The 17,996-nt window shown below is 44.0% G+C and overlaps 1 protein-coding gene and 1 long non-coding RNA gene across 2 annotated transcripts in view; one reads left to right on the top strand and one right to left on the bottom strand.

Annotated features, from left to right (window-relative positions):
• Nucleotides 1-492: 492 nt before the first annotated feature.
• Nucleotides 493-17,345, bottom strand: LOC308344983. Its single transcript, XR_013967030.1, has 3 exons — nucleotides 17,261-17,345; nucleotides 14,076-14,379; nucleotides 493-1,153 (listed from the first exon to the last, which is right to left on the bottom strand). It is a non-coding gene; the product is annotated as an uncharacterized lncRNA (long non-coding RNA).
• Nucleotides 16,810-17,996, top strand: part of VPS26C (VPS26 endosomal protein sorting factor C) — a 43,715-nt gene continuing 42,528 nt past the window's right edge. The window contains exon 1 of the mRNA XM_080806866.1: nucleotides 16,810-17,731. Within this exon, the coding sequence (XP_080662992.1) occupies nucleotides 17,675-17,731 (57 nt within the window). The 5' untranslated portion in view covers nucleotides 16,810-17,674. The remainder of the gene's footprint in view (nucleotides 17,732-17,996) is intronic.

Raw genomic sequence — 17,996 nt, forward strand, 5'->3', positions numbered from 1 at the left:
TTGCATGTCTTTTATAGGATACAATTGTTGAAAGCAGGTTTTTTCTGAAACTTGCTAATGTCATTGATCAGGTAAGATTTATCATATGCCTGTGTGCTTAATCACAATTTCATATGTATTTTACTATATAGGAAGATCCATGTAAAACTACATGATCTATTGCAAGCATACCAGTCTGTGGCATGCATGTTTTATAATCACCTTAATTCTTGGGTTCACAGGAATGGGCTGCAGCTCCTAAACGTGATAAAGATGTGATATTCTGTGAACGTGCTCAGTGCATCTGTTTTGGAGTGCATAGCTTCTGGTTCAAATATCTTTGCGTGTATATTGCTTTGGAAATACTTTCTCAGCTTTGGAGGCATTCTCCAAACACTTTCTGACATAGCCCACATTCCGGGGTATTTGCAGAAGAGCTACCGCTCTCCCCCCACGATCCATTTCCGGCTGCACAGCTGAGTGGCCCAAAGAGGAAAGAGTATCTAGTGGTTTGGAGAATTTAGTTCAGTGGGCCCTGGAGGTCTTTATTTTTAACAGTATGATTAAACAATTATTTCTGACAGCACAGGAAATTAGACACATGTTTATGAAGTGCTTCTTTGGAAAAGGGCACAATGCCAGGGTATAAAGCAATGATTTATATACTTCATTCATTAAAAAGAAATTTTAACAGCAACTATGGGCTAGGTGCGGTGGGAGATAGGAAGTTGAGTCATTTTCATCTTCAAGCGTATATCATCTTGGGAGGAAACAGGACCTGGGTGTTATTCTTCAGGCGATCTGTGTTTGCTGATGAACTTTGGAAACCTACGTGTTCTTTCCTTGGTTGGTTTGGCAGAAAAATCGTTTCTGAATTACTCTGGAGACAGAAACCTTTTGCTTCCCCCGAATACAAGTTTCTTTCCCATCAGAAGAGCATGAGTTAAGTGGATCCAGTTGTTTTTGTGAAGGTGCATCTGCAGCTTAGGAGATCTTTTATCTTAACCTTGATGGTAGCAAACTTCTGTACCCGTCATTGAGGGGACACGGCAGGTTCCGAAGGGGCTCTGACCGGGAGCCAGACCCAACCCGGGTGCTGCTTCTGGCTTTGCTGTTAATCAGCAGTTGATCTTTGGCATCAACGTTGATTTCCCCGGGGTCTTGGTTGTTTCATCTAGAAAAGGAGGGCACTCGTGGTGATAAGTTTTTAGGTCCCTTTCAGCAAGAAAATTCCATGAGGCTTTTTCACTGAGGAAACAAATCCCTGGCAAGCCCTTGTCTAATAATTACTGTTAGGTAACCCTCCTAAGGCTTTATGACTTTTCCAGTCTGCAGGTGGTGCACATTTTTTCTTTCCTTAGGATTATAATGGAGCAAAGTTAAGAAACATGTTCCTGATATGTATTGAGGTTTCAAACATTGAATTTTGCCTAAGTAGTAACACGAAAATTAATTTTTGTGTTTTTTGTTTTTGTTTTTTGGTTTGGGTTTATTGACCCAACCCCCTTTAAAGATTGATTTATTTGAGAAGGAGCAGAGAAGGAGAGTCTTAAGCAGACTCTGCACTGAGCTCGGAGCCCCACACGGACTTGATCCCATAGTCCTGAGATCAGGACCTGAGCTGAAATCAAGTCAGATTCGTAACTGACTGTGCCACCCAGGCATCCCAAACTTTTGTGTTATATAGACACACACACACACACACACACCCTTTCTACCACGAAAATGAGAAAATCAAATCATTAACGTAGGCAAATTAGAAGTGAGACTTTGGAGTTTTAGTGTTATTTCTCCTGTCCTCCTCCAACCTCCAATTCCAAGACTGATAAACCATGAAGATGGTGACAGAGGTCATATGACACCAGCATCCCAATGTCCCACATTCTTAAATAAAAAGGATAAAGTTCCCGTTTTTATAATGTAAAAAGTAGTATTTGTTCATCTTTGAAGTTTTAATGATTATTTCTCAGTTATCTGAAAAAGCTGTGATACAATTTTCGTGAAGAACAAAGGATGTTCTTCATAACAAAGAACCACAGAACACCAAAAACATAAAAATTGAAGATTCGGTGTTTTTCCTGCTTTCTGGAAACATGATGTGAAGCAAATGGGCATAGGGAACCCTGGTACATTTTGATAAAATTCAAATATCAGGTCTTAGAAAGATCTGTAAGTCTTCATTCTCATGAAACAAATAATCTGTTCTTCAATTTTAAAAAGGTGTATCAAGAAAATCAACCTCAAAATTTAGGTAAAGTTTAGGTGTTAAGTCAAATCTCCAATTTCATTAGTCATGGAAAGTGTGATGATCAAATAACCAGAAAACAGTTCCTTCCTGTCCTCAGCTGAAAATGGAAAATAAAGCACCTGCGTGTGATACAGGCTTGGGATGAAAGGCCAGAATTGCAGGGAGGCAGGAGCCAGCCCAGACACAGAGAGGCAATGACCAGGAAGGATCTGATAGCACGCGGGTGATTTAGATAGTAACCAGTGGGCATAGAGTTTTACAAAGCTAGATGTAAACAATATAAAAGTAAGTTTAAAAAAAAGGGGGGGGGGTAAGTTTCAAGCAAATTAGGTCCTGCTGCAAATGACAGAAAACCCAAAGTCCAGTGGCTTAAACACGATTCAGATGTTTTCTCTAAACAGTTGTGTGAAAGGTGCCCCAACCAACAGGAGCCCAGGTTCCTTCTACCTGGTTGCTCACATCCTCAATGTGAAGCTTCACCTTATGGGCCAAGACAGCTCTTCAAGTCCCATCTGGGCAGCAAACTGAAAGAAGGGGAAAGAGAACAAGCTCCTCTATTTAAGGATACTTCCTGGAAGTGGCAAATACCAACTCTACTCACATCCCATTGCCTAGAATTAAGTCACATGGTCACAACTAGATGCATGGGAGGTTGGGATTCTGGTGGAGGTTGGGTTTCTTGATTCCGGGTACTTTGTGCTCAGTTAAAAACTCGGGTTCTATTGTTGCAGAAGAGTACCTCTGTGTGCCCCGAGAGCATTCTGGCCCTTGCCTTCTACTTCCGATAGATCGTCAAGCTCCACTGGAGTGTCTAGACCGGAGGCTGCCATGTCAGCAAGTCCATGTGATTTAAGGACACTTAAGGTGGGGTCTTTGGGTCATGAGGTAGTAGTACAGCTTCAAGGAGGGCTCGGGACTGAGAATCAATCTATGGGAAACCAAGAGGACTTATGAACTCTGCTCTCAGAGCTTGGATGGGCTTTCCTGGTTGGCTGCACTCCATGTATGTTGCCATTCCTTGATGCCAAGAGAGTACACTGCCCATGACTCCACAGGGAGAGGACAATGGAAGCTCCACTTTGGGTACTTTCCTGGACTCTGCCCTCTGGATTTCTACCCTTGGCTGATTTTAATCTGTATCCTTTTGTTTTAATTAACGGTAACTACGAGTACAACAGCTTTTAATGAGTTCTGTGAGACTCTCCAGTGAATGACTGAAACTGAGGATGGTTTGGGGAATCCCACAAACTTGTAATTGGTCTCAGAAGTGAGAGTGGTTTGACGTGGACTGTGCTCATGCTACCTGCATGAGCGTTCCCTGGTAAAGGCACGATGGAACGAAAGGGCTGGCCTGCTTCTGGCCAGAGGCTCTATGCGCACCAGGCCTCACTGTCTGACCTGAAAATAAAGGTTCTAGTATCTGAATAAGCTTGTAATTCAGTCAGGACATCCCAACATACTGCAACAAAAGACATCTGCTGTCAAGCAAGGGGAGAACGTTGGAAGAGAAGAGCAAGCCATCACAAAATCGAACTTGCCCTTTCAGCCATCCAAATATCTATGTACCTATCTTCCAACATGTAGTACTGACTCATCCCTTTTGCAAGATTGACAACCTCAGAGTCCCATTCAAGCACACCCTTCAGCTCCAAAGCCTGCTTCATGGATGGTGTCCAGAGCTATTCATCAGTGCGGAGGGGCTCCTTGTGGTTTGGAAACCCATGCACCTAAAGAAAAGTTCTGCTTCAAAACAAGCAATATACAAAGGTTCAGTAGGAAAAATAGTTATAGCAAAAACCCCCATTTGGAAAGGGGAATCAAGAAGAACACCCAGCTGTCCTCGGCCCACAGCAGGGATCAAATCCTATGGGAAGAGGAATGGTAAGGACCCCCTTCTCCGGCAACAGAGTAAGTTATTTGGTTGGCCCATGTGCATACTTCTGGCTCTGGAACAATTCTTCTTGCCCAATATCCTCCTGTCCCTGCCCTTGAGGAGGACTTCCTTGTCCCTCACCTTTAAAAGCCCCATCAGAAGTGAGCAGTAGAGAGTATTTGCTGCCTGGGAACCGAACAGATACAGGGTCCTGGGAGTTGCTTTAGGGATTGGTCAGTCCCCTGCAATTTGGGGCTAGTTTGCAGTTTTCTTATCAATATGATTAATATCTTCACAAACCTCTGGGTTTCTGATATGTTTGTTTCTGGTCTGTTCCTCTTTAGGATTGCCAGATTTAGCAAACCCTAAGAAAACAGGATTCCCAGTGAAGCCTGAATTCAGCGATACTTTAGAGGTAAAATATTTGAGACAGTCTTACCCTAAAAAATTATTTGCTCTGCTCTCCTACCTGCTTGTCTTCAATCTAATGATCACTGCCCTCAGACAGGAAGACAACGCCCATACACTGATGTTTGCCCCTTGACTGGCTCTCACCGTCTACAGACAGAAAAACTGAGACAGGAAGTTGGTGAAACCACGAGGCCCCAGTAAAACTGCCTACCCAGGCTGCCTTTGCATGGAGTGTAGGAGCTTGGGTTTTTTAATTCAGCAAGACTCCAAATTATCAGGTTATGAGTCAAATTAGAGACTCCAGACAGAAAGGGTTTCCTTGGCAGAACACATTCTTCATTCTGTGTCCAGGCTGCCTGGCTTTCCCCCCCAAGTTCACCTCTCTTTTGGACTTTTCAGGAAGTGGCAGGAAGCAGCTGAATGTGCTCCAGATTCTGAAAGCTTCCAACCATTTTTTTCTGGATGCTCTGCCTTGGTCAGTAGGCGGTACGCCTTCTAAGGTAGCAATGGGAACGTGCTACTCAATGTCTCATGGCCACGTCCTAAAGGTCATCATTTTTTCCTACCTGCCTACAGAGTTCTTGGCGTTCAACTACTTGATCAGTGCACCGTCTTCGGTTCTGTTAGGACTGGAGTCAGCTGCAGGCATCAGAAGTCACAAAATAAGAGTCACTGAAGCAGGTGATAATTGGTTTCCTTTTGTTACTCTAACAAATTCCCATGAACTTAGTGGCTTAAAACAATGCACATTTATTCTCTTATAGTTTTAGAGGTCCCACATCAGAAATGAGATTTCTGGAACTAAAGTCAAGGACCTGCAAATCTGGTTCCTTCTGGAGCAACTAGGGGAGAATCTGTTTCCTTGACTTTTCCAGTTCCTCAAGGGCACTCATGCTCCTTGGTTTATTATGTCCCTTCTTTCTGTTTTCAAGGTGAATCCCTCTAAACTTAGCTGCTAATAGCTCCGCCTCTGACATTCCTACCTCCTTCTTATAAGCCCCCTTTTGTTGACATGGGGCCCACCCAAATCATCTCCTCTCAATGTTCTCAACTCATCTGCAACATCCCTTTTGTAAGATAACATATTCACAGTTTCCAGGCATTAGGATGTGAACTTCCCTTTTGGGGGGAAGTAGGGAAGGAGTACTATTCTATCTATTCCAACAAGGAAGTTTACTTTTCTCTCAGTTAAATGGAGGCCATCATTATCAGTACGGGGGAGGCAACGATCACGAGGAGCTCAGGCTGCTTTTGCCTTGTCCTGCTTCCATTCCTCAGCAAGCAGCCTCCATCGCGTGATCCAGGAGGACCCCTCAGACTGTCGTCAGCACATCCAAATTCTAACTAGGAGGACAAGCAAAGGAAAAAAGAAGGATTTGCACTCTCTTTTCAAACATACTTTTGAGAGCTGCACTCTTGGCTTTCATGAACATCCTTTTGGCCAAAACTTGGTCATACGGCCACACCTAGTGATAAGTGTGACTGAGAAGTGTAGACATTATTCTGGATAGACCCAGCTTAAAAAAAGTGGGGGGGGGGGCGGGTGCCTCAGGCACGTGGTGGCTCAGTCAGCTGAACATCTGACTCTTGGTTTCAGCTCAGATCATGACCTCAGGATCATGAGGTCGAGCCCTGCATCAGGCTCTGTGCTCAGTGGAGAGTCTGCTCGAGATTCTCTCTCTCTCCCTCCCTCACCTTCTGCTGCTCCCCCCTCCACCTCTCTAAAATAAATAAATAAAATCTTTTTAGAAATTGGGGTTTCTACTACTACAAGGGAAAAGGAGGATATCTTTGGGGGGACATCCAGTAGTCCCTCCAGTGTTTCTAACTTTCTAAAATTGTATGTACATTTTGGGTGGAAAATGAATTGAATTCACATGGAAGTGTGCTAAATTCCAGAAGCAGATGGATTTTACCTAACAGCTACTAGTCTCATGCCGATCTTTGGAGTAATGCAGCAAGTTCTCTGTGTAGCCCTGAGACCAATGTTCCCGGAGGAAGGAAGGAAAGAAGGAAGAAGGAAGGGAGAGAAACATTCACATAAATACCTTCCAGGAGAGAAGAACATAAAATGGAAGTTCGGTGATTTCAGAAGCAAATAAAAGAGATTTTCGTCCAGAACTTTGCGTGTACTGAGTGATCTACCGATTACCAGTAAGTGGGTAATTTGACTTCTTACTGAATGAGGGTGTGGTGGCTGGAGGAGGTGCATCTCAGAGTAGAAGTAAGGCACCAGGGGATGGAGAAGCAGGAGATGGGGATGCTTCCCCGAGCTTCCCATAAGATTCATGAAGGCTGCATGGGTATACCTCTTGGGAATGGGCTTTGGGTGAGACCTCATTGGGGATCCTGCCCTCTCATCTACAGGTAGAAGCCCTCTTGCTCCCCTAACTCACACCTCTTCACTAATCAAATCACATCAGGGATAGCCCTTGAGATGTCCTCTCTTGGCCCACTTCTTTCTTCCTACATTATTGCCATGATTATTGTCCAGTCACTATTGTTTCTTGCTAAGATTTCTACAAAACTGAGATGTTTAGTGAGATGTTACTCTTCAATACATTTTGCACATTACAGCCAGAAAGATCTTTCTAGAATGCAAAGCTTATCATCTCATGTTGTAGTTTGAATTGTGTCTCTGCAAAAAAAATTGTGGTAGAGTCCTAATTCCAGGAGCTCAGAATGTGACCTTATTTGGAGATAGGGTCTTTACAGAGGTGGTCAAAGTAAGACAAGATCACCAGAGGCCCTACAATAATGACTCTTCATGCTGCTGGAATTGCTTCCTCAATCCTCTTTTCCCTTCTAGGCTGTACGCTACAGGAAGGGAAAAACCTTGTCTGCTGTTCCCCAGTAAGTCCTCGAGATTTAGCATGATGTATACTTGGCACCCATAAATGGATGTGGGACAACTGGTCAAATGAATGAATGATATATTTTCCATGTAAATTGTGTATTTCTATTTCCATGTTTACCCCAACTTTTATTTTAAAATTTTCAAACACAGAATGAAGTCAAAAAAATTATAGGGTGAACAGACATATATCAAACACCTAGATTCTAGAATTAATGCTTGGCTATGTTTGTTTTATCACAGGCCTATCCATCCACCAATATCTCTTATTTGAGTATGAGTTTCAAGTCATAGATGCCCCCAAGGTCCCTGGGAAACATGCATGTTCAGTTTAGTAGATACCCCAGGGCAGCAGACTACAAATATTCCTGAAACTATATCCTTAGTCCTTTGTGCTAATGCCTTGATCATATGGATTTATAACTGGAATTTAAAGGTGGAGTTCTGTAGAATTATCCAGTATTTCCCTGATTCTCAATCCTTACCTATTTTCAGATTAGGTGTATATTTAAGATTAATATAGATACTGCCCAGGTAAACCAAAAAGAGCTCTGTGATGGCTGAGAATCTAAATCAATGGATCCATAACTGAAATGGAATAGAGGACACCTCATCTGGGGTGTGCAGCCATTGTCCTGCTCACCCGGGGTCAGAGAGGGTGAACCAAGATGTGGAACTTCCCGGGCTGTGGTAGCACCTGATCCCTCCTGACCACCCAGCCCTTATGGGATTCCAGGAAAACCCAGTAGGACACTCCTGCAGCTGATAATGGAGACAGCATGGGAAGGGGGCCACCACCATGCCTAAACCGTAGTGAGCCCCATCCCTGATGTGCCCTAGACCTTCATGAGCAATGACAGGAAACCAAGTCAATTTCTGTGATTTCCTCCCTGACATCATCTTGTTCTACTCTTCCCAGAGTTGTTAGCTTTACTCCAAAGTACACATTCTGGGGGGCTTGTTTTGCATAAGTTCTGGCTACATTCATTATTTAAAAAAAAAAACAATTTTTTTTTTTTTTTTTTAGTGGATTTATGCTTTAGGGTTCTGGGTGACTCCAGTACACAAACTCTCAGGACACCGTGGCCCATGCTGGCTTTGCTGTAGGAAGTTTACAGCTGGCGCATGGGCAGTGTCTCCATGGGAAATGACACCCTATGTCACTGCAGGTGAACAGAAGCCAACAACACAACCCCAGAAAAGACCCCGCGTGGCACCACATCTTCACTTTACCCAAGCTGAATTATTGCAAGGCTGTGAAAATGAAATTAATGTAAGAGATAAAATATGTGGTTTTAACAAGTTTCCCTACCCGTGCTGCCTTTTTAATGCCGAAAGTGCTTATTATGTAGTATTCATTGATTTGCCTATTAATAGGAGAGAAATTTAAAATGTCTCCCCTATAAATGGTGAGGATCTCTCGTAAGGAAGAACATCCAGCAATGAGTAAATTAATCTTGTATGTAACTGAAAACAACTCCATCCATGACTTCAGTTAGGAGAGCCAATATATCCGTGGTTTGTTTCAGATCATTTAAATTGGTTTCTGACTCTTGGCAGTTGGAAGAATCCTGACTCTGCCCTTATCAATGAATTCCTCCTTCCTCTCTTAAACTTTAATGACATATATATGTATATATTTAACATTAATAGTAAATACTTCAAAGATTTTGCTTTATTTTTTAAAGTAATCTCTATGCCCAGCATGGTGCTCGAACTCACAACCCTGAGATCCAGAGTCTCTCGTTCCACTAACTGAGCCAGCTGGGTGCTCTTAACCTTAACAATAAATACTTTAAATCTGATGGCAAATAATTTTGAAATCATGCATATTTGTGAGAAGAGCAAAGAAAAACAAAAGGTACCCATGTCCTAAATACCGCAGTATAGGCACTGTTGATAGTCCAGGGGCATTTGTTTTTCTGCTAGATTTTCTGTGCTTTTTGTTTGTTTAAGTCAGAAACTTACATTGCACATGTTTTGTTTAATTTTTATTTGCCTGTTTTTCATAGCAGTAATCATACAGATAAAATTCTGTATTCCTTTTAATCTTTGATTTTAACACAATCATTTTCTAATGTTAGAATATGATCTTCATAACTATAAAATTTAGTTCTAAAGTCAACTTATAGAAGTATAGTTTATATAAAAGTATAACTTATATAAAATAAAACACAGCCAGGGCATCTGGGTGGCTCAGTCGGTTAAGCGTCTAACTCTTGGTTTCAGCTCAGGTCATGATCTCAGTCCGCATTGGACTCCGAGCTCAGCTCAGAATCTGCTTGAGACTCTCTCTCCCTTTGCCCCTCAGTCCTGCCTCTCTCCGACTCTCTCTCAAATAAATAAATAAAATATTTTTTTAAAGATTTTATTTATTTATTTGACAGAAAGAGAGAGAGATCACAAGTAGGCAGAGAGGCAGAGAGAGAGGGGGAAGCAGGCTTCCTGCTGAGCAGAGAGCCCAACGTGGGGCTTGATCTCAGGACCTGAGCCGAAGGCAGATGCTTTAATCCCAGGAACCCCAAAAATAAAATATTTTGTAAAAATAAGAAAATTAAACACATCCCGTGTGTGTGTGTGTCTATACAGTTTTAAAACCACACACACACACAGTTTTAAAACCATATATATATATACACACGTGTATATGTGTGTGTGTGTGTATATATATATACACACATATATGTACATATGTGTGTGTGTATATATATATGTGCATATATTTTTTTTTTTAAGATTTTATTTATTTATTTGACAGAGAGAGATCACAGTAGACAGAGAGGCAGGCAGAGAGAGAGAGGGAAGCAGGCTCCCCGCTGAGCAGAGAGCCCGATGCGGGACTCGATCCCAGGACCCTGAGATCATGACCTGAGCCGAAGGCAGCAGCTTAACCCACTGAGCCACCCAGGTGCCCCAGAGGTTTTTAAATACATTCTTATATATTAGTCAGATATGTGTACTGTTAATATTTTCTCCCAATGTGTTGCTTGCCTTTTGGTTTTCTTAGTTGTGTATCTGGAACAGCTGAAGTATAATTTACCATTTCTTCTTTCATAATTCAGGATTTTTATGTTTAGTCTAAGACTTTTTTTGTCTACCCCAATGTCAGGAAGATTGTCTCCTATGTGTTCTTTCAGAAAATTTAACCTTTTAACATTTAGGTCTATGATCTATTCCAAGTTAATTTTTGTATATGGTGTGAGGTAAGGACTGAGGTTAATTTTTTTTAATCAACTTTTCATCATTTTGCAAATATTTAGTTGTTCCAAACTGTATGTTGAAAAGGTTTCCCTTTCCCCATCAAAATTACCTTGGCACTTTTGTTAAAACTTATAAGATTTTGTTGACTACATACTTATTGAGTTTATTTCTGGGCTTCCTAGCTTCCTACTTCATTCCATTGATGTATTTGTTGATCTTTAAGGCTTGACCATTGATTTTATTTTTAATTTTTTTTGACCATTCTTTTATATTAGGTCTTAAAAGTCACGCAGTATAAATCCTCCAAATTTGTTCTTCTTTTTCAAAATTATACTTGCTATTCTAGGTGATTTGCATTATCATATAAATTTTTAAATTAGTTTGTCCATTTCTAACAAAAGGCTGCTGGGATTGTAGAATGGGATTGCACTGGGTGGAAGAATGGACATCTTAATAATATTGAGTCTTATACTCCATCAATTTATAATTTATTGTATTTCTTTCAGTATAGTCATGTTTTTAGTGACAGATACTATCTCACTGAATTGGAGTCATAGTTTACCAAACCATGCCCATTTTGTCAATTAGGTTGTTTCTACTTTTTTATTATTAATAATTTGCTGTGAATGTCAGGGAGTTTAAAGACCTTTTTTTTTTTCTTTTCCAAATTTAGGATTATTTTCTTGAGATAAATTACTAGGTCGAAGAATATAAACATTTTACAGGCTTTGGTATATATTACCAATTTTTTTTCTCCTCTGTTCTCTACAGATTTATGGTATCTTTTACCATATATTAAAATCTCATATACTAACATATTGGAATCTGTTCTGAGCTTCTCTGTCCAATTGATCTTATGCCAAAATGATGCGTAAAGCTCTTTTCCCTACAATTAACTTTTTAAAAAGATACATCAATTCCATTATTTTTAAAGAAAAATTTCATTAAGTTCACTCGTTAAAAATTATATTGAGAGGAATTAGTTAAGCCTAAAAATTAATTTCGTAAGACTGGACATTTTAAAAAAAATGAGATTTCCTCTTCAGAAATACTGTACATTTCTCCATTTTTCATATTTTGTATCTCTTAATTCAGCCTTATAGTTTTATTCATGTAACTCAATCATATATTACATTCAAATTACTCGTGTGTTTTATATTTTTATTGCTATTGAACATGCAATCCTTATTTTCATTTTATTCTCCAACTGGTTACTGCTGTTAAATAGAAATGCCTATTAATTTTTGTATACGTAGCTGTTTTAAAATCTGCAGGCATAACACATAACTGGTCAAAAAAAGTAACAGTCTTCATTTCTCTGTAGATTAACCCAATTTAGCTCTCCAGCAACCATTTCTGCTGAGGGTGGGGGAAAAAAATCAATGTTACTATTTAGTTCGAATTCAGTTGATAGAGTATTACACTCTCTTTGCCCACCCCCATTCTCCTTCTTGCTTTCTCCCTGAAACACTCTATCTGGCACGGGAAGAGTGTATGGTTCAAAAATGCCATACATCTTGGCCAGTATCCCAGCAGGAGTAGTTTGCAGTCCCATCCCGGCATAGGCAACACCACGCTAAGAACCATCTGAGGGGTTCTTAGAATAAGCCAGTGCTGACCCAACCTGCAACTCACTCTTGCAGGGTCTTCTAATCCTGGGCTCTTTCACTCAGGCTCTCTGCTTTTTTCTGTCCTTTTCTCTAACCTGGCCCATTCCCATCCTCAGCTGGGATAGCAACTCCAGATGACGGGCAGGCAGCCAGACCCTGCCCCAAGATGTCCTTCGTTCTGTTCTCTTTTTGTGTCTTTTCTTCTAGATCAGACACAGGGCCGTGTCTTTGGCAAAGTGCTCTTTATCAAACATTTCGTGACCCGGGGCATAAATTTGATGGAGGGAGAATTGGGGGCAGCGGGGAGCCTACTAGAAATTACAAGGGATAAAAAAAAAAAAAAAAAAACTTGGCTAATATTTCAACAATATTGTCTGCTTCTACCACGGAATTCAAACGTACAGAAAAGCACAGAGAATCGTATAATAAAGCTTCATGTCCCTATCACTCAGCCTCGGTAATTATCAACATCTCTCACCTATGGCCCTAGCCCAACCACAGCTCCTCTCCTTTTTTCTTCCCTTCCCCTGGAGTTAATTTAAAATAAATTCCACATATCCTGTCATTTCACTGTGGCCAAATATTTAAAGTGTTTTCTAATAATTTTTCAGAGGTTTCTTTCTTTGGTGTTTCCCACAGGCTTTGGCATGAAGCATTCACACTTTCTTATTTTCAGTTGGTTACCTTTTTTTTTTTTTTTAAAGGTTTTATTTATTTATTTGTCAGAGAGAGTGAGCACAGGCAGACAGAGAGGCAGGCAGAGGCAGAGGGAGAAGCAGGCTCCCTGCTGAGCAAGGAGCCTGATGTGGGACTCGATCCCAGGACGCTGGGATCATGACCTGAGCCGAAGGCAGCCGCTTAACCAACTGAGCCACCCAGGTGTCCCGGTTACCTTATTTTTATTTGCTCCTTGACCTCATATATTTGGGGGAGGTTGTCTAAATTTTGAAATAGTTAAAATTGGGGTGGTTAAAGGATCTGGACTGTACTTAGTTAATTGAATATGAGATTTTCTTTGTGGCAGTATATAATCAATGCTTATAAATGCATACAGACACTTGAAAAGGTGAATCCCCTGTGATCCCATTATATTTAATTGTACTTCTTAATTACTTTGTTAAAATCCTCTGTCCCTTTATTGTTTATGTACTCAATCTCTGACAGAGCGAGTTGTGTTAAAATCTACTAATGGGGCGCCTGCGTGGCTCAGTGGGTTAAGCCTCTGCCTTCAGCTCAGGTCATGATCTCAGGGTCCTGGGATTGAGCCCCGCATCGGGCTCTCTGCTCAGCAGGGAGCCTGCTTCCTCCTCTCTCTCTGCCTGCCTCTCTGCCTACTTGTGATCTCTCTGTCATACAAATAAAATCTTTTAAAAAAATAAAATAAAATCTTCTACTAACTGTCCATTTATCTAACTATTTTCGCTGTATATATATTGTTGTTACATGTTACAGGTTCAATTCATTTAGTGAACTCCTAACCCCCAGTACCTCACAACGTGACTGTCATTGGAAACAGGGTCTTTACAGAGGCAATCAAGTCAAAATGAGGTCATGACTGCGAGCCCTACTCCAACATGAGTGTGTCCTTACAAAAAGGGAGCACTTAGAGAGAGATGCCAACACAGGGAGAAAGTGATGTGATGGTGAAGACACATAAAAGGCAACGTGAAGAGTGCAGAAGACGACACCCATATGCAAGCCAGGGAGAGAAGGAAGAAAGAGGACCTTCCCTCGCAGCCCTTGAAAGGAACTGACCCTGCTGACGCCTTGTTTCCAGACCTCAGTCTCCACAACCAAGCGAGAGAACCATGTTTGTTGCTCTGAGCTGCTCATCTGCACTACTTTGTGACGGCGGCCCCAGTAAGCTAATACGCCACACGACTCTCCTATGGCTCTTACCGTGTATCTTCACTATCAGTTTCTGCAGAATTGCCTTTGCCTGTAAGTTGCACCCCTGCTTGATTTTCACATTTGATTGGCAGTCCTTTGCCCGGGCTTTTCCTTAAGACGCTGTGTCCCCTTGCACTGCCCAGACATTTGTCACGTGCACATATGGAGCATGGTGACTGGTGATGGCACATGGGAGCTCTGGATCCAAATGAGTGGCCGCCATTTAGTTGCTACATGGCTTTGGGTGAGTCCGTTAATCCTTCCCTGCCTCAGTTTTTTTCCCTTTTGTAAGGTGACGGAACTGTAATTGTCCCTGTAAGGACAGAACAAATTAAAATATTTAAGGTGCTTACAACAGTGCCTGGCCCACCACAAGTATTTAACGTATATGTGAGTCATTATGAATTTTGTCAACTTTATAATGAAGGTACTGAGATCATTTTACAGAGGCTCAGAGGAGTTAAGTCAGGAAGCTCATGTGACAGGATTGTTAAAGGCTGGGCTGCCAGGGGGCAGGTCCTGAGCTGGAGATTAACGTGCAGCAAATATATTAGGGGGTACTCTCCAGATCAACAGGTGTGGGGGTGGAGGTGAAGCAAGCAGGACTGGGTTGGGCAGAGGAAGAAGTTTAATTGTGATGCAATCACAGCCAAGGCTCCCCAGCCACTGGGAGCAGAGTGCCATGCTGTGAACACTCTCATGCAGCCTCTGGGTAGTCTCCGGTGGTGAGGAACTGAGGGCTCCATCCCATAGCCACGTAAGGGCACCATCTTGGAAGTCGGCTCTCCAGCCTTGGAGACTGTGGCCTTGTCTAACATGTTGGCTGTGACCACCTGAGCCTTTGAGCCAAAACTACCCAGGGAAGCTGCTTCTGATTTCCTGACTCACAGATACTATGAGATCAAACATGTCTGTTGTGTTAAACTATTAATTGTTGAAGGTAACTTTTTACACAGTAGATAACTAATATAGGGAGCTGACCTGTCCTTCAGAGTTGTTCCAAACTGGAAGAGGTGTTTATATCGTAAATAGACTAGTCATTGGATGTGGGCTGTCCCCCAAACCTTCCCCCTCCAACCAAAAGACCATGACATTGGGCAAAGTGGTTTTCTTTACCCAAGGGCAAGTTGTGAAGAGTGGCTGAGCTGACAGCTCTTGAGAGCAAAACTCTCAGCAGCTCGGGAGCATGTCCCTTAGTCCCAAAAGGTCTGAGCAGAGCATCACAGCCTCCACTAAAAGATGTTTAGTGGGATTTCAGGAGGGAGCAAGAAAACTGAAGACAGATAGCAGGGTGGAGAGGAGAGGCCTTCGGTCAGCTTCCAGTCCAGCCCTTTTGTGTGGTAAGGATGTGCATTTCTGAGTCACGTGGACTCTGTGGAAGATAGACTGTCTTGAGCTGTCTTGCTGAACCCTCACCGAAAGGCTGAGTGCACTATTGGGTGCTGGCAGGGGGGTGATGGAAAAGGTCAGGCTGGAGATCAACCTCCCATGGAAGTGTATGGAAGGGAAAAAGCCCACAAGACCTCCTCATAGGTGTCCCCTGAAAGTTTCCAGCAAGGGCCAGTTATCCATGTAAGCAGGAACCAATCAAGAGAGAACTTTGGGCAGAGGCCAGTTACCCAATGCTTGCCTAACACAGAAGCCAGGCCTGATGAGGACACTGAAGAAGTGTCCAAGAGCCAGGACCATGACTCGCACCCTCCCACCTCCACTAAGGATCTGGCGTCCCAGTCAAGTTAGGAGATTGGCACTTTGACATGGTCTGATTCTTACTAACTGAAATTGACCAGGAAGTTAGGGATATGGCCTAAGGTGTGGTTAAGGGATGGAAAGATTCAAAAGAGCGGTGATTGGAGAAAACTGGACTGTTTCCTGTTTGGAAGCCATCACACAGAGAGGGCTCAAAAATGGATTACACTGGTAATTGCTGGAACAAAAGCTCTTTGCCCTGCACTAGCATTCCATAAAGATAGTGTACACCCTACGAAGATGAGTAAAACATGGCATACCTGACCTCCAGGAACAAGAAGTGTTCTGTTGTAAACTAAGTATAAAGCAGGTTTGCTGAGCCAACACGTCTAGAATGGGGATCCTTGTTTCTTTTCCTGCTTCCCTGCATTGTCTACAGAGATTGATATTTTACCAGTTGGAAATGATGGGTGAGTCCAGTGGAGAGGGATTCATTTCCTGAATTGCAAGGAGACTAGACTGTGATTATTTAATCCCTAATGAACTGTTCTTAGAATTGCTGAGTTTGAGTCGCAGGAAGACATCCAAAGAGACTGAAGCCCTGGGGGCAGAGGAAGAGCTGAAACCGGAGACCTGAGTATTGGGAAATACCACCTTGTATCACCCTTCAAAAGCAATTGTAGCTACAGCACCATCCCGGTCGTCCTATAAAATGCCTTAAATTCTCAAGAGGGAGGCGCCGGTGATACGGACTCATGAAATTGTTTTACTGAAAATTTCTAATGTAATCTTAAACGTGATGCACTTGAAAACACGGACATCAGAACCAAGGAATTTAAAAACAAAAAGCACTTCTCCACCCCACTGCCAGTTACCAAAATAACGAAATATTACCTCTGGGCTTACTGGAAAAGTCCTGGTTTAAAACACCTACAGGGAATTTTACTTCAGTCAAAGCAGTGTGTCGCCTAACTCTGTACTGCTGCCCTGCCTGGGGACACCTCTGCCCCCCAAACCAATCTGTGTCTCGTGTCTGGTTCAGACATCTCTGGCCGGGAGTAAAAAGGAGACCCGGCAGGTCCGGTGGGTCCACGCGCCGCCGGGACGAGGGCCTGCGGGCCGCGCCTGCCAGCACTCTGCGCACCGCCATGAATATTCAGCACCGTTGCAGGGCGCGCGCCGGGGGAGTACCCACAAGGCCCCGCGGCCCCGGCTCCCGGGTACCCAGCGCTGCGGCTCGGAGCCGGGCGAGGCCATCCGGCGCTTCCCCGAGATCTTGGCTCCCGGCCCGGCGGCAGAGGCGGAGCGCGGGGCCGCGGGGAGGGGAGGCAACGCCGCAGAACCGAGGACGCCGGTCCTCAGAACCCCCGGGAGAGACCGGGGGAGGACTAGAGACGACGAGAGGAAGGAAACTAGGGCGGGAACGCACTCCCCGGCTATCACGACCTTAACGTCCACTCCTTAGCCTACCGCCTGTGCGCCGCCCAGTCTGACGGGAGCCTCACCTCTCCGGCATTGGCAGGGCCCGCGCCGCGGCCACGGCGCCTCCCACCACCGCGGGGCATGCTGGGAGATAGCCGTTTTCTTCTCCCCTCCTCCCCCCTCCGTAAACCAGGGAGAGAGGGCATTTCCGGTGTTAAGAGCGTCTTTACGGAAAGGGTGGGGCTGGCCTGGTCCCGCCCCTCACGCCCGGCAGGGGCGGGGCGAAGAGTGACAGATCTTCAGCCCGCTCTAAGGCCCGCCCCTGCACCGGAAAAAGGAAGGCGGGGGAGTCGATCCGGAATCGCGAGCGAGGTCTCCAGAAACGGCTGCAGGCGGCGAGGAGAAAGGGGCGTGGCCGGCTCGGAGGGGCGGGGCGACTCGCCTTCCCCTCGGGTCACGCGCGTCAGGAAGTCGCTCCCTCAGCCGAGTAATCGAAAATGGGGACCTCCCTGGACATTAAGATTAAGAGAGCGAACAAGGTTTATCACGCCGGGGTAAGTAGGGTGGGCGGTCCTGCGGGTTCGGTCGTCGGCAGGGTCCCGCGCATTCCTGGGTGTCCCTGGGCCGGGCAGAGCGCTCTGCCAGGTGCGTCCCCGCCAGGTGTGCTCCGCGCGCGGCCCGCAGCCCTACAGGACCCCGGCCGGAGTCCCCGCCACGTCCTCAGGGGTGGGGACCGAGGGGCCGGCGCCTGGGCTGCAGTGTTAGCCGTCTGGCCCTTGGAACGTCCGCTCGGCCTTGGGTCCAGAGCTTGAGCTGTCC

The sequence above is a fragment of the Martes martes genome (assembly GCF_963455335.1).
Source record: "Martes martes genome assembly, chromosome: 1".
Classification (NCBI taxonomy): domain Eukaryota; kingdom Metazoa; phylum Chordata; class Mammalia; order Carnivora; family Mustelidae; genus Martes; species Martes martes.